The sequence below is a fragment of the Sus scrofa genome, chromosome 2 (assembly GCF_000003025.6).
Source record: "Sus scrofa isolate TJ Tabasco breed Duroc chromosome 2, Sscrofa11.1, whole genome shotgun sequence".
Classification (NCBI taxonomy): Eukaryota; Metazoa; Chordata; class Mammalia; order Artiodactyla; family Suidae; genus Sus; species Sus scrofa.
Window position 1 is genome coordinate 147,098,195 of NC_010444.4, and position 17,120 is coordinate 147,115,314.

Here is a 17,120-nt window from a genome sequence, read left to right on the forward strand (position 1 = left end):
CAGTATGAGAGAAGGGAAGTTCCATTCTTCCCTATACCCCAAAGGTAGAGACCAGGTCATGTCTAGGGACAGCACTGAGGATGGTTGACATTCTCGAAGTGCCAAGCTAAAGGGGTTTTCGCTATTCTTGAATGTCCTCAATGTCCCTGACAACGAGTCCTTTGTAATTTTACTGAGGCACGAATTTGAATCACACACGTTAGGGAGGATGAGGCTGGCTGGATAGCACCAAAGCAAGGTGCCCATTGGTGAAGGAACTAAAGTAACCGCCCATCAGCCACATCCCACTTTGTTGTTCTCTGCTGCTGCAGACACACTAATGCTCATACAGTCCACTCAGCTTTCACAGGAGCATGTGTCTGCTACCCATTTGGGGACTGTCAGCGTGTCTGAGCCACCTCTGGTTTTGAGCATAAGGGTCTCGTGACCCCTCTGTCATCCAATCTATTTCTCATGGCAAATATTCATATCCACTACTGTTCTCAGCCACAGGGCCTCCCCATTTGTAAGATTCACAGTGACTAACACGTATAGGGCTTGGAATTCAGCCAGTCCAGTGTATGTGAGACAATTAGGTGCCAAAGTGGCCTGGGTACTGCAGAGCTCCTTATCCCATGTACCAGAGTGAGACGTGGGAGGAGCACAGAGCCCACTGGCTGCACAATCTTAGCCATGTGATTGAATCATCTCTGGCTTCATGATCTTGATCAGAAAATGAGGCTCTAATACAGAGGGCCTTTCATTCTTCCTTGCCTCACATTTTTCCTTCTATCCCTGCCTCCTCTTGAACTTGTGCTAAGAGAAACCGTCAAATTTAGCAGACAAGTGTTTGTTTGTTTCCATTATTAAGACTCTAAATACCTATGCCTCCTTCTATGAAAGGCGGCAAAGTCTATTAGGCTCCGTCTTTCCCCTCATAGCAGCAGACTTCAGATCCCTGCTTCTTGGTGGGAATCACAACCCAGGGAGTAGCAAGGGGAGAACTGCATCCAAGAAAGTAGAAGACTCTGAATGGCCTGAAAGAAAGGTGGCCCCAAATCACAGCAAGCAATGGAGTAAATCCAATAGTGTGGTTTGTAAAGTCATGAATAAAGGACTTTTCACAAGACGTGCTTTTATACACACTCCCAGCCCATCAAGTGAGTCAAAACGGCAGTTTATTCCACATCAGGACAATGAGGCAAATAAAGTCATGAAAACAACATGACATGGTGCCAGTAATACAGTTTGTGATCACGAAATACAACTCCAGGACTGTATAGATGTTTCTCTTCCATGTATCAAGCACCCCTTGGTATCACTAAGAAATTTCATCTGAGATACGATACATATGTAGCCAGTGATTCTGGTTCAGCCACTTACTAGCTGTGTGCTCTCAGACAAGGCACTTCCCTGCATGAGCCTCTGGTCCTCCTGGGTGCATCATCTCCTCCCATCTCCACGGTGTTGCTTGAGGGATTAAATGAGATAATGGACATGGCAGTGCTGAGTAAATAAACTAACATGCCTTCTACAGATATGACAGATAATTACATCATGTCAAAGAAGGGAAGTGGATGATCAGCATGACCCACTGTGTGTGTTAGACTAAAGCAGTCCTAACCCAGGGCTCCCTCTGAAAGGAGGCAAGTTTTATCTCCAAAGAGTGCCTGTTTTTGTCTGAAACCTTGCTGATATTAGAGGTTTGTCACCCAGGACCTCCCACCACTACCTCTGATATCTGTGAAATGAAAATTGAGTATCATTTTTACATAAAACAAGATACAAATTAAAGTCCAGGCAGGTTTCTTTGCAATTGGACCCTAACACTACAACTGGTCCTTGTTACAATTGTTTCATCACATCCTGCCGCTCAATTCCCTCCTGCAATGTATGGTATTTAACTGTTGCTATACAGTGAGGTGGCACATTTGTTATTAAAAAAAAAATGCCAAACATCATAACCACTTTAGCCTTTATATTCCAAAAAAAGTTTAAGTGCACAATATAGTGTAAGTGGGCTGTCCAGACCTGTTTTCTGAGAAAAGTATTTTTGTTTGGATGTATGAACTGGTGAAGCATAACAGATGCTAAGTGAACTGTGAAATGGACTGTCTTATCTTTGCATCTCTCATACTCCTGAGCAAAATATCTGTGCAATGAACATTGAAAATGGAGAAAAGTGGCAGGTCGATAGGCAAACAATGTGCAGATATAATTCACAAAAGATATGTAAATGATCAATAACAGTATCAAAAAACTTCAACTGTTAAGCTCCATTGGAAGAAGGCCCTTGTTTTGTGAACTGCTCTTATCTCTAGAACCTTCTTCCACAGAATTTAGAACATAATAGATATTCAATGAAATAATGCCATCTGCACCAACATCGATGCTACTAGAAATCATACTAAATAAGTCATAAAGAGAAAGACCAATACCCTATGACATCATGTATGCGTAAAATTTTAAATGTGGCACTAACGAATTCATCTACAAAAGAGAAACAGACTCACAGACATAGAGAACGGATTTGTGGTTGCCAAGGAGGAGAGTGGGCGGTAGTGGGATGGACAGGGAGTTTAGGGTTAGTAAATGAAAATTATTACCTTTAGAAGAGATAAGCAATGAGGTCCTACTATATAGCACAGGGAATATATCTAGTCTCTTGGGACAGACCATGATGGCATGTAATTTAAGAAAAGGAACGTGTATATACTTATGACTGAGTCGCTTTGCTATACAGGAGAAATTGGCACAACGTTGTAAATCAACTATACTTTAAAAGTGTTTTAAAGAAGAACATAGTAGATATTTGACATTTACTGACAGGATGAATAAACTTTCCTGGTATTCAAGTAAGTGCAAAAATAAAACCATAATAAAGATGTCATTATTGATCTAACATATAAACCAAATTTTGGTTTTGTTTTTCATGATCAAACCAATGTTGGAGAAGGCACAGAGGGACAAGACTTCAGATATGATTATATTTGTAAATTATTGGGGGGGGAGGCAGATAAAAAGTAAGGGAAGGAAAACAAGGGAGAGATAGAGCTTCTCCAGGTTCATCTATTCCAACTTCCTCATTTTACAAATGAAAATGTCACTCATTTATTCAAGATGGGACCCAACCCCTGCCCTCAAAGAGCCATCAAATGGAGGAGAAAGACACTGAACAAAGTTACTATATGGAGAAATGCAGACTGTGATGGCAGAGAATAAGGAAACCCAGCCTGGTGGGTAGACTCAGAGGGAGCTTACCAGAAATGACACGTCATCTAAGACTTGAAAAATAGGTAGGACTTGGTAGGAGCCCAAAGTCAGCAGCAGTAAACTGAAACCTCTGGACATTGTGTGTGTGTGTGTGTGTGTGTGTGTGTGTGTGTGTGTGTGTGTGTGTGTGGTGTGTGTACATATATATAGAGAAAGAGAGTTCCCATTGTAGCTCAGCAGATTTAGGACCCTACATAGTCTCCTTGAGGATATGGGTTCAACCCCTGGCCTTGCTCAGTGGGTTAAGGATTCAGCATTGCCGTGAGCTGCAGTGGAGGGTGCAGATGTGGCTCGCATCTAGCATTGCTGTGGCTATGGTGTAGGCAGGCAGCTGCAACTCTGGTTCAACCCTAGCCTGGGAACTTCCATATGCTGTAGGTGTGGCTGTGAAAAGAAAAAAAAAATATATATATATATATAATGCAAAGTGAAGTAAGAAAAGGCAAATCAACTAGCAACTTGAGACCCAAACAGTAACAGTACAATAAGTTTGCTGGGTTTTCTTTGTGACTCACATATTTCAGATCGATTGCTGGGGAAGCCAGCAACCCAGCAACCTGGAGATGCTAAGAGGCACAGACAAAAAGGCACAGCCTAACCAAGATTGAAAATATTTAGATTATTGTACTCTAACGAAATACCATGGAAGAAACTATGGCTGCAATCCCAACTCCTGCCAATTAAGGCCACATGAGGAGCCTAGACTTCCCTCCCTGGGCTTTAACAGGAATTCACAAGCCACTTGCCAGGATGGTATCAAGGAAGGAGTAGGAACAGCACGTTCATCCCCGCCAAGTGGTATTAAATCACCTTCCAGTGATTCTTCATCAAGAACCTGGACTTCCACTACAGTTGGCAGCAACAGGGTATTTCTTTTCCCTTCCTGTACAGGTGATGTCAGAGGGGACCTAGGAGAGTTAGGACATTCACCAATCCCACAGTATGAGTAGAGCCTATGTGCCAAGTGGTAATGAGGCGTTCTAATCCCTCCCAGCCCAGGAGGTATCACTGCTGTCCAGGAGGGAGCCAGAACCATCACTCCCATCAAGCTGTAGCAAGGCTCTTCTTTCTCTCAGATGTCAATGGAGAAATATGTGTCACTAATGAGGCAGCACTCACAATTCCCCTGCTAGAGTGCTATTCCAGTAAGCCAGGAAAAAAAAAAAAAAAAAACAGAGTATCTAAAGAAGTTTCAGAATCTCATAATACCTGAAATGCCAAGGTTTCACTTTTTTAAACATCATTCATCATGTCAAGATCCAGGGGGATCTCAACCTGAAAACAAGAGCATCAAAATATTCCACACCAAGATAAAAGAGACGTTAGAATTATTTGGCAAATATTTTTAAGTAGTTATCATAAAAGTGCTTCAGTGAGTACTTGCAAACGTGTTTGAAACAAATCACAAAATAGAGAGTCCAAGCAAAGGAAGACACAAAGCACTAAATGGAAATTTTAGAATTATAAAACATAATAAGTAAATAATCCAAAGGATAGGCTCAAACTGAAATATCCAACAATAGAATTGCTCAATCTGAACAGACAAAATAGACTGAACAAAAACAAACAGAGCTTCAGGGACCTATGTGAGTTTAACAAAAAAATCTAACATTCCTGTCATCATAGTTCCAGAAGGAGAGGATAAATAAGTTGAGGCTGAAAGAGTACTTTAAAGACTGAAAACTTCTGAAATTTGGCAAAAGATATAAAGCCTCAGATTCAAAAAGCTGAGCAATTACCAAGCAGTATATACTCCGAGATATCCACAACAAAACACGTTGTAAGCAAACTTTAGAAAGACAAAAAAAAATAAATAAATATTCTTTTCAAGGGTCCATGAAACCTACACCAAGATAGTTTATACATCCTGGGCCAGAAAACAAACCTCAGTAGATGTAAAGAATTTAAATCATAGAGGGCGTGTTCTCCAACCACAGTGCAATCAGATTAAAAAATCAAGAGCATAAAAACATCTAGAAAATCTCTAATTGGAAGACTAAACAACACACGTCTCAACAATCCATGAGTCAAAAAGAAAGGCTCAAGAGGCTTCTTTCAAATACAATGAACTAAATGAAAATGAAAATACACCATTATCAAAATTTGTCCAACAGTTAAAGCAGGGCTAGAAGGGAAATTTATAGCACTACATGAATACATTAACAAGCTGAAAAGTTTCAAGAAAAATCATCTAAGCTCCTGTCTCAAGACATAGAAAAGAAGGGAACAAGCAGTAGGATAAAAGAGAAAAAGAACACAGCGAGCAGGAGACAGGAATTATGAAGAGCAAAAGTCCATAAAATATAACAGAAAAGCAAAAGAGAACCATCAGGAAAACCAAGAACTAGTTCTTGGAAAAGATCACTAAGATTGACAAACAGAGCATATCATTAAAAACCAGGCGGATATTCAAAAGATAATATAAAAATACTGCAAACAATTCAGCACACACCAATTTAACAACCTATGTAATATTCAGTGATTCGTCGAAAAACACAAAACTACCCCAACACACCCAGTATGAAACAGAACATTTGAATAGCCCTAAAACTATCACATAGACCATATTTGTAGTTAAAAATCACCCTAAAACAAAAACTTCAGGCTTGAATAGTTTCTCTGGAGAATTCTACCAAATGTTTAAAGAATTAACACCACAGTCTCTTGTGTAGACTGCTGAGTGTTTACTATATGCCAGGCACTGCTCCATTCCAACTGTTTTTATAGGACTTGAACCCATTTAATCCTTTCAACAGCCCTATAAAGCAGGCCCTATTATTACTCCATCCCATATGGGGGCAAACAATGAAGCCCAGAGAGCCTACATCCACAGACAGGACAGAGCGTAACTACGATTCTAGTTCAAGCTTCTGGACTGCATTTGAATTGAATCAGATACTTAGATTTGTTGTATTTTAATCTTAATTTAATGCCACAATCACTGTCAAATTTCACTTTGTGAAGGGAAACTCAGGTCTGACCATGATGGGCTGTTTCAACAAAGCAGCTGAGTAATATCGTCAGCATTCTCAATAGAAAGCTTTGTGTTTGTAAACAAAAACTAAGGTCATTCCTGCTGGCAGCTGCCATACAATTTCCATCTGCATGACAGTTAAAATGTATGAGAGAGTAAACGAGAAAAGAGGTTTCTTACTGGAAATAAGAGCTTCACTGTAGCAGAACCAACCACACCACTACAATTACAAGAATCAGAAAATACAGCTTCATTAGTTTTTCCTTACATTGGTTATCTTACCCCTTCCCTTTGATTTTAACAAGCACCCTGGGTTAAACACTGTAAACAGCCTGGTTAGAAGGAGATGGTTTGTCTGTTACCACCTCTGTTTAGGAGACAAGGGTAGGTTAAAAACATTAAATTGACACAAAGATTCCTGACTCATGTTTTCCCTGAACAAAAGTAGAAACGTCACTGTCTCTCCCCCCAAAATAGGTCACACTGAAAAATAAATTTTAATATTGGGTAAATGTTCTTCATACTTCCACACTTCCTTCTCAATAACCATGAGCTCTATGTTAACTCCGTCCTCAAAATCACGGGCAATGCCCTTGATGGCAAGGCTTGCTCCATTCATTCACGGCATATTCACCCCATTTTACCTTATGAGACACCGACAGGCAAAGGCCATGCTGCTGGGAGGGAAGGGTGACTCTGAGGCACGTGGGAATGTGGGGAATTCATTAGAGGTGGCCTTCATCATGGCTCCTCCAGCTTTTCCACCAGCAGAACAGGATTTGAGTGTCTGCAGTGTCTGAGGACGTGAGACAGGAGGTAGGTGGGTCTCAGGCTGAGCAGCTGTCATCTGTTCCCTGTGGACAAAGAACTTGAAGATACAGCTTCTGCCAGGAGCAAGGAGGGGCTGCGTCCTGCTTGGATAGAAGATAGAGACCACTTATTTCTCATTCTTGAGGTCAAGGAGACACCTCTAGATGAGTTCCCCTTATGTTTCAGTGGGTTAAGAACCCATGTGTGGGTTCTATCCCTAGCCTTGCTCTCAGCGGGTTAAGATCTGGTGTTGAGGCAAGCTGCGGAACAGGTCACAAATGTAGCTCAGATCCAGTGTTGCTGTGGCTGTTGCAAAGGCCCCAGATGCAGCTCCGATTCGACCCCCAGGCCAGGAACTTCCTTATGCCGCAAGTGCGGCCCTAAGGGAACCTCAGAACCACACCCTTGCAGAAAGCTTCCTCAGGGGTCCGAGGAGGGAGTGGCACAGACCACAGGACAACCTGTCAACTTCCCAGAAACCCTGGAGGTTGGATCCATCCTGGCTAAAGATGTGCGCACACAGGGGAGGGCCCAGGGTCAGGCCAAGTGTGAGTGCAAGGCCAGATGATGCAAGATGATTGGCCAGAGGAAGCCCAGAAGGATGGCCCCATACAAGTGATTTAAACCACCTCCCAAGCACATGTTGCCCTGTTTGTGAATGTCTCTCTCTCCACCCACACCCTCCCCCCAACGGGCACATCCGTCTTCTCTCTCTCTCCTCTCATCATCAACACCTATTTGCTCACTACTCTTTGGCCAATTCTTTCTCCAAAGGGACAAGTTCTGGGATCTACATCAAGTGATTAGGGTTCCATGTTCTCAGCCCACAGCCATTCAAGAACACGTGTACTGATTCCAAGAGCTTCTATTAGGCTGAGGCAGGTGTGACTGTCATCCTTTGGTATTTCCATCATCAACCTCAAATAACGCCTGCTAGGTACAATGCAGCATTCCAACCCAGGGCCCCAGGCAAAATGTCTTTTGTTTCCTTTTTCAAAAAATTAAGAATCCCTTTCAATCTTACACTCTACAAAGTTATACATTTTAATAAAAATGTTTTTCCCCCACACACATCTTTTGAGAAAAAACATTCTAAGAGGAGAACATTTTGCCCATCTATCTGGCAGCTTCCCACGTCTGCACACATGAACATACATTCCCAGGACAATCACCTGGCTTGGAGGATTGCAGGTGCCGTCCTCCAGGAAGAGGTTTCAGAGGTAGATCAGGGAGGAAAAAGTGCCTGGCTGGTGCTTTGCTATTCCCCATTTTCTCTGCAAAATCTTGGCCTTTTAGCAAAGCCCCAAAACATTGCTCTTTATTTTTCCAGGAAGAGACAGTTCTCCCAGCCCTTGACAGAACCGCTAACACCTAAGAAACAACTTCTAACGCTGGCTCAAAACTCACACATACACAAGGACTACTTTCCACAGTGGAATAGTTCCAAGTGTCATCTGACGCACGGTTTAACCCAATTTAAAATGTAATTAAAAATTGTAGCCACCTAGTGCCTCAGATGTGACTCCCAGTTTTTCCAAGGCTTCAGATTCAATCACCACGATGGCAGAAGAGCTGTCTTAAACTTATTTCTGCTGCATTTGTAGCTATGTTTAGAAAAAAAAAATTTAAGATATGAATTAAGGTTCTAGACCTGCATGCTATGTCCTCCAACTCTTTGAAATGTCATTTGTGAAAGAAATTAGCCAACAATACACATTTCCTGGTAGTCACCCTAATCTCATCAGTGACAGATATGAAAGTGTACATTTTTCCTCTTTTTTCTCTCCCTCTCCTTGCCCCATCTCCTGTTTCTGTTACTCTGGGGTAACTATTCATTAGATTCTTTCTGTTTTTTTGTAAACCTTTTGTCCTGACAACCAGGGTTCTGTGGGGTTTGTTTGATTTGTTTTTGACGGACCAACAAGAATGTCTTTGGTTTTGACCAGGCTAATGACTGCATCCTGAAACACAAGAGGCACTTCAGCCCAGAAAATCATTTCTCCTAAAAGACACTGGCAATGCAGTTATTTCAAAGTTTGTACAACTGATGGACTTCTGAATTTAGGGAGACACCTGAACTCCAAACAGGAAAACAAAAACATAGCTGCATGGTTCGCATCTTCTCCTTTGCCACCGCCTCTAAAAGTTCTTTCTGGCACCAACACAAAGGAGTAATGATGCCATCAGCAACCTCACAGATGGCAGGCACGAAATGGCTCTACCCGTCTCTGAGAATGCTGGCGAAGAGCTCCGTGGAGTTTAATTTAACAGGATGGTGGCTGCTATTTTCTCTCTGCTGCCTCCTGCACAGCAAGCTTGTCCACAGCGCGAGAGCCACGCCGTAAGGTCCAGCAGGGCCTTTTCTTCACTTAACCCTTCAACACCAGGAAGGGTCTCACATCACCACAGGATCATTTTTCTGCATGAGATGCTGTTCCAACAAATGCAACTCAAACTTTTGATCCCAACAAAGCAGGTGATGCATTGTGGACTATTTTGAGGCTTTTCCTTTCTTCTCTCTGCATTTAAGAGACACTGAAGCACCTTTTTCTTGGACAGTGAATTCTATTTTTCTTAAGGACCAGAGACAAAACATTAGAAAAAAAGAGGTCTCATATTGCCAACTCCCTCCACCAGCCAGCTTATGGATAACCTCTTTGGGGAGAACAGACGTTACTTCTGAAGCTGATAGACTTGCTGCCATGGCTTCAGGAGCACCTGGGGAGCTCGATGCAATCCTGACGCAGGGGCTGCAGCCTAGATTCTCTGCGGGTAGGATCCAGGCATCAGTATTTTTAAAGCTCCCCAGGGGGATCCAAATGGCAGCCAAGGAATCTAAGAAGCACTGCGTTTTAAAAATTAAACACTTCATTTTAAATTTCTGTAAATCAGAGTTCCTGCTGTGGCTGAGCGGGTTAGGACTCCAGCTAGTACCAACGGAGGATGCAGGTTGGATCCCTAGCCTCGCTCTTTGGGTTAAGGATCCGTCGTTGCTCTGAGCTGTGGTGGAAGTCACAGACGTGGCTCGGATCCCTCGTTGCTGTGGCTGTGGTATAGACCAGCAGCTACAGCTCCGATTGGATCCCTACCCTGGCAACTTCCATGTGCCCTAAAGAGAAAATTTCAATGAATTGTTCCTCTGAGTTCTTTTTTATACTGAGTCCTCATCACACTGGGGTTTGTCCTTCTTAGGACTCTTAACCCCTCTAGCTGCTTCAGTCCCTCTGAGACCTGTGTTAAGGTTCTGGGGTTTGTAGGATTAGCCAGAACTAGTTAGCTTGCCCTGCCCAGACATTGGGAAAATGCTGACTCCGTAGCCCTGAACTCAGGGATGTCCACAAAGGAAACTCCCACAGTCCAAACAGTCAGACAGTCAAAAATGTCTATGCCAGAATATCCTGTACCCTGCAATCACTGCTCAGATGAGAAGGTGGTCTCCTGCACGGCGGCTCCACCTTTTTGCATATAAGGCTGAGCCTGGAGAGAACCCACCATCTTCCAAAAGGTCTGATGTGCCCTCACTAATTCAGACGTGACAGTGAGGCTGCGGGGTGGGGGGGTGGGGGGCTGTGAAGCTACATATTTTGTGCTGAGCTCCCCAAGATGCATCCTGTGCTTTTTTCTGCATCCTTCAAATAAGCCATCATGGTTTGATTTACCCAAGAGGTAAATGTACCTGGTCTTACCATCAATTAATGCCCACTATTGGCATCTGTAAGTACAATGAAGGTACAAGCGCCTAGACACCAACTGCATCAAGACAAAAGAGAAGACAAGTCTTGCCTTTCTCTTGCACACAGCAGGTGCTCAATAAATGCTGGATGCTACCTCTAAAGGCACCCAGACTCTAACAGAAGAAAGGCATCCAGAGGGCTTGGGCAAGGCATTGTGGAAGCAAGGCAGAGAAATCCCCTCACCTACAGTCAGGTAAAGGGGGGACGAATAAAAGGATCAAAGCAAATCTCACAGAACCAGAGTACACAGAGTAGAGCTGAGCCTCGCAAGCAGGTCAACAAGCAGCAGCTCCGTCTCTCCCTCCCACTGTGGGACCACGTGACTTCAAGCTGCTGTTTGTGCTTCATTTCTCCTTGCTCTGCAGATCCTGCCTGGTCCTTTGCTCCATTAGGACATGGCCCATTCATCTCACCCAGTAAGAGCAGCCTCTGCTTGTTTGTGCGAGAAACATTAATGGATCACCTTGGGGGAAGCAGGGAGCTAACATCAGCTGGTTGTTCTAACACTCTTATCTGGGGCTGCTGAAAAGGCCTAGAACCACCACTACAAATGATAAATACCAGCTCTGCCTCGTGATGCAATACCCTCCAGAAATTAAAATTCACACACAAATACTAGTTGTGGCACCTTTATTTGAGACGGACTGCAAGATTGAATTTCACGGGTATAAACTAATTTAGAGTTTGAAGTCACAGTAACACTGAATCAAAAACACTTTATCCTGCACAGAAATTTGGCACAGAAATGTTCATTTGGATTTTCATCCACTTACATTTCACATTATGGATTTGTACATACAAAAACAGACAACTGAGGAGGACAACAGCTTACAGATCTAAGTAAATCACCTGTAGCAACACCTCACTTATCTTGAGGTCACACATCGGACAACTGCAGTTGAGGATCGGCAAGAGAGGAAGCAGCTGAGCCACTCAAGGCCATCGGTCCAGCAACATCCATCCATTTCCCTGCTGGAAAAGTCTCCTCAAGACTCACTTGGCTCCTGCTGTTACTTGAAACACAGGATGCAGTTACGGCATCTCCCAACCCCATGTAGCAAAGCAAAGTTCCTCGAGACGGGCAGAGAGCCATCCAGGGGTGGGGCTTTAACCAACTTAAACAGAACGTGAAGGAACTCACAACATAAATGATGACCCCTGGAGCTCCTGTTGGGGCTCAGTGGGTTAAGAACCAGACATAGTGTTTCTGAGGATATGGGTTTGAGCCCTGACCTCGCTCAATGAGTTAAGGATCCGGCATTGCTGCAAGCTGCAATGTAGGTTGCAGATGCAGCTCGGATCCCAAGTGGCTGTGCCTACAGCACAGGCTGGCAGCTGTAGCTCTGATTCTACCCCTGGCCTGGGAACTTCTATATGCTGCATGCCCAACAGTTAAAAGGGTGGGGGGGGGGAAGACGACCCTGAAAAGATTTCATTATCTTCAGTATGTTTTGTTTGCAAAAGCAGAGACACTAAATGAAGAGTTCCATGCAAATTACTGAAAGACAGCAAAAAAGATGTTCAACTTAAAAGAACCACCTGGAGTTGGTGATACCATGAACCACAACGTCTGATAAATGGGATATTATTCCACGCATACTGCTTATAAAATACACAAAGCAATTGTTATCAAAAGAAGGCAGCACCGTTTTATCCACGTGACTGAAACCATAAAAGCCCACCCGCAGCAAAAGCACCTCAATTATGTAGGGATGGCGTTAGGTCGGCTTCTCTGTGCAGGAGAACCACGGATCGTATCCTGAGTGACCAGCTGTATTGAACAGTGGGCCTAACTGACTGCAAACCTTTCTTACATACAGACACCTCCCCTCTGTTTCTTAGAATCTGCTCTGTGGAAAAGCACAACCCAATCACCCCATAAACTTGTTTTAAATGCAAATCCCTGAGTCCCAGCTGAAATCTCATCAATCAGACTCACAGGGGGAGGCCCTGGGGACCTGCCGTCTAGCCCCCTACAACTCCCCCCACCCCCGCCAAGATGTTTGGTTCAAGTAGAAGCCAGGGAACCACCGTAATCCAGCCTCACCTTGAAGGGGAGACTCGGCCACCCAGCCCGGAGGTCTGTCAATACCCACTTCCCACCCGATCTGACGTTTCTTACTCTCGACTGTAGATCATCAAGTTACATGTGGACTTTTCAATGTTTAATCACGGGAGAAGGATTCTGACAGATAATAAAAACAAACTCTAACAAGCCTTAATTAATTTCAAAAGGAGCATACGCTTTCTAAGCCATGTATGTGAAGCTTCAAGTAACGGATGCCTGCGGGCTGGCGGGGGAGATACCCAGTGAGAAAAAGCATCGGATCCAAGTCCCGAGATTGCCTGGGAAGGCGGAGGCAAAGACTTGCAAAAGCAGTTTTGGAGGCGAGGCAGAAAGCAACTCACATCCAGTTAATAAGGAAATGCAAATCTCTTCAAAAAGTGGCTGAAAGGTAAGCCCATCCTTAGCACTTCTAAGGCAGAGACCGGAAGCTACTGGCAAATATGTTTTGTTTGGCTGGTATGATGGTTTAAACAATCGTAAATTCGTTGCCAACACATAAAAATTGGGAGACTTTTCTTTTTTAATGCTATCTTTTCCCAGAAAATTGCAAATTGGAAGAACTAGAAAAACCAGCTACTTGGCAACACTGTGCCGGAGCCGGGCAGCAGCTGCCCACCTTCAACCAGCCTCCTGTTCCCAGGTTCCCCAAGGGCTACTAGCCTGCTCCATGCATCAGATCCCCTGCCAGACCCTGCAGGTGTTTGCAGTAGCCATCCCAGCTTCAAGGAATTAAGGCAAAAAAGTCAGCCTGCCTCTGCTTCACGCTAATTCTTGCTACAAAGACACTTTCCTACGGCAGAAATGTTAAGAAAGGAATCAAATAACATCTGCAGCTCACTTAGAATTTACTGCCGGGTTCTCATCCAGAGTTGCCATGGGAATCACCTAGAAAGCTTTAATCAACACGGATGCCTGGGTTGCACCCCTGAGAGATTCCGACCTATCGTCCGGGACAGAACCTGGGCCTCAGGGCTGCATCAAGTTCCCAGGTGGTTCGAATGGACCGCCAAGGCTGAGAACACCCGCCTCCAGAGAACGTGCATGGTTGAGTATCAAGAGTTAAAGTTTATTCCACCGCCAACCTCCAAATACTGATTTCTTTCCTCTTACCTCTGTGCTCACTCACATCACCTTTTATTTTTGGAAATGTGCCGTTATTCCAGAAGCCTGCCAAACGCCACTTACAAAGTGTAAAAAGGAGGTCAAAATGCATTGTGGTTTCTCCCCTTGACTTTCCCTCCAACACAACTGAAGGATGAAACACTAAGGAAATGAAGAGAAATTATCCCACGACACAAAACTCAGGCAGCACAAATAACTCAGGCACAATGAAAGAAGGCTCACAGTGGCAAAGCTAGTATTTAAAGAAAAAAAAAACTGCTTGAAATTCATCAATGCACTAAGTAGAAAATTTTTCCCACATTAGAAAGAATGATTTTCCGAAGACTTTCCAATCATGACCCATTTTTCACCTTAAGAAGATAAATTCCAAATTACTGCCTCTCTTTAAACTTTTGCTCAGGTAGTGAGCTTCCACACCTTGGCCTCCATTCATGCAAAACGCAAACGACCGTCCCATAATTTTCAAACAGTAATACTGTCCATTAAATACATAAGTACATCTCCAAAACGGTTTCCCATAAAACACAAGAGCTTCCGTTGACTAGACTCCTGGACACCAGATTCCACGCTAGGTCCTTTATTGCATGACCTCTGAGGATTTCAAAAGCAATGTTAATCCTTTAGCCCCCTTTCACAATGTGAAAAAATGAGTGTGCGAAAGATTTTAAATTACATACATGATCACAGAGCTGACGGGCGACCGCACTGGGAATCAGGCCAGAGTCTGTCTGACTCCCAACCAGTGCTTTTCACGCCGACCTTGTTTAATCATCACAAGCAGAAAGATCTGTGCCCGATTAGCCCCACTGGCCCAGTGAAAAGCAGCGAGGTTATAGGACGCCCTCCGCATCCCAGAAGGAGTCAGGAGGAGCCAGGATGCTGGTCCGCCTCCCCCACCTCCAGGTTCTTTAGAGGACGAATCACAGCCCTCGTGCTAGATCTCAAAAGCTGTACTGATGGCAGTTACGTAGAATCGGTGGGTGGAAATCAAAGGCTCCTGATTTCCAAGAATTTTCAACACTATCAGTGTGGCTTAGTTTCAACACAGTCTGGTACATTCCTATTTGTTTGAGGCCAAAGAGGCCTCTGAACCTATTCTTCTAAGGAAGAATAAGTTTAACTCCTTTATTTGTCCCAGAATCTTCTCATGAGTCCTGTGAGCAATGATTCAGAGAACAGACAGGCAAACACCCCCCCTCCCCGCCCCGACCTCTGGCCCATCCCTGGTGCCCTGACACTGTCACCAGGTGATGAGCAGGACACCCTGCAGAAGAGTTCGTATCATCTTCTATGGGTTTTTTCCTTCGTCGGTAAAATCGTAGAGATGGTGCCTTAAGAATCAGCCAGAAGGCCTCATCTCCACGAGAGCTGCTCGCTGTCTGAATCAGGCTTCCAGGGGAGTCAGTCATGTCATGTTCCAGCAGGAAGGTCTCCTCTTCTTTAAGCTGCCAACACCAAATCTGAAAACGTGTATTTCGAACACTGTCTCTGGATGTGTTGTGTCCAAGAAACAATTTTCGATCAGAAGTCAACACAACGGCGTCCCTGCAAGAGAAAGCAAACAGGCTCTATCACCTCATAACCATGTCTCAACAATCAATACTTATTTGCCCTCTTTTCTAAAGCTACTCTTAGAGTCACTTGAATCCTACCACTGAGGATAATTCTCGAAGAAATTGTATTTCTGCCTCCTAATGATCTTCGAGGAAAGCGAGCACCTCACTTGATTAAGTGCAACTACCCAGAGGAGCTGGTTCAAAGGGGAGTTAAGATACAGCCACAATTGAGGGCTTAATCATTCCGATGCGGAAGGAAAATCTACTCTGTTATCAAACCTCACCAACTGCCCGCAGCGAGAACAAACAGATGTCAGGGCCATTCGTTTTATTCAAAAATGACAGGAAATCAAAAAGCCATCAGGCGGACGAGTCAGCAGCAACATAGCAAGCACACTGGTTAGCTAGATTTATGTCCCTCCGTTTTGGCTCATGACAAAATCACCTTCTAAGCTTTCTATCCAGCACCCACTTGGATATATAGAGTTCTAGGGAGTGTCTTTCGTGCGAGGTACCCTAAACAACACGGTCACCGTGTGAACAGAAATCATGCAAATCTGAAATGTGGTAGAATATAAAAACATCAAATAACATCTCCTTAGGTACACCTGGGCAAACGCCCCTGGCATGCTTTTTTAAACATTAGGATCTGCAAAATTCCAAAGCTCCAAACTGGAGTACCCTGGACATGGCATCTATACCACGGCCACATCAGAGTGCTACTTTATCTGCTAAACAAAATGCCTACAGGTCTACCCCGTGATGCACACGCCCCGAAACTTTATGAAGCAATTTTAGTGGATCACTATCGCTGGTATTTTAACATCGTTGTTGTGATCATGTTAATGCTTTCTGATGCCTTAAAATAACATCACCCAAGTGGTGATGGGAGAACTAATGCAGAGAAAATAAAATCTCACACCATTAACTTTGGAATTAAGATGTGATCAAATGCTACATACACAAAAGCCAAATGGCCACCACAAGGCCACCCGATGTTAATTGAGGACAGGGCACACTCTGACCCTGGGGAGAGACAACTTGTTTCTTAAAGGGCCAGACAATACGTATTTTAGGCTTTGCAGGCTCTAAGATTTCCGTCAAGCTCTTTGCTCCGCTGTCGTAGCTGGAACTTAGCCAGGGGTATAGCTGTGTTTCAATAAAACTTTATTTAGGAAAGCAGGCAGGCCTGGGGCTAAATCTGCACCACCACCACCCCCCACCCCCGGCCCTACAGATAACTCCTTCCTCTGCCTTTTCTTTTAGTGTAGCATTTTACTGCTCAATAAAAGGCAGTTCCCTACCTGCAACCAGTCTCCCATTTCCCACAGAGCTAATTTTGAAGAAAAAGTGCCATTAAAATAGGCACGTTTCAAGCTTGCAGAAACTTTGTAAAACTAGTCAAGAAGATGGGGTGAAGGGGGAAGCAATAAGCTGACAACAGCACTGCAGCAACGTCAATGCCTTGAAATATTCCCTATCGTGTTTTTCATGATGCTTACATACCTGTATATATCAATCAAAACCTCCTAAATCGTGCACCTGAAATGAGTCAGCTTAATCGCCAATCAAAACCTCCTAAATCGTGCACCTGAAATGAGTCA

The 17,120-nt window shown here is 43.9% G+C and overlaps 1 protein-coding gene across 4 annotated transcripts in view; it reads right to left on the minus strand.

Annotated features, from left to right (window-relative positions):
• Positions 3,626-17,120, minus strand: part of PRELID2 (PRELI domain containing 2) — an 89,917-nt gene continuing 76,422 nt past the window's right edge. For 3 of the 4 annotated variants that reach the window (XM_021084957.1, XM_021084956.1, XM_005661780.3), the window contains one exon: positions 11,384-15,505. In XM_021084957.1, the coding sequence (XP_020940616.1) occupies positions 15,482-15,505 (24 nt within the window). In that variant the 3' untranslated portion in view covers positions 11,384-15,481. Of the gene's footprint in view, positions 7,138-11,383; positions 15,506-17,120 lie in introns of those variants that run through there. The other variant, XR_002341969.1, reaches the window with a different exon arrangement.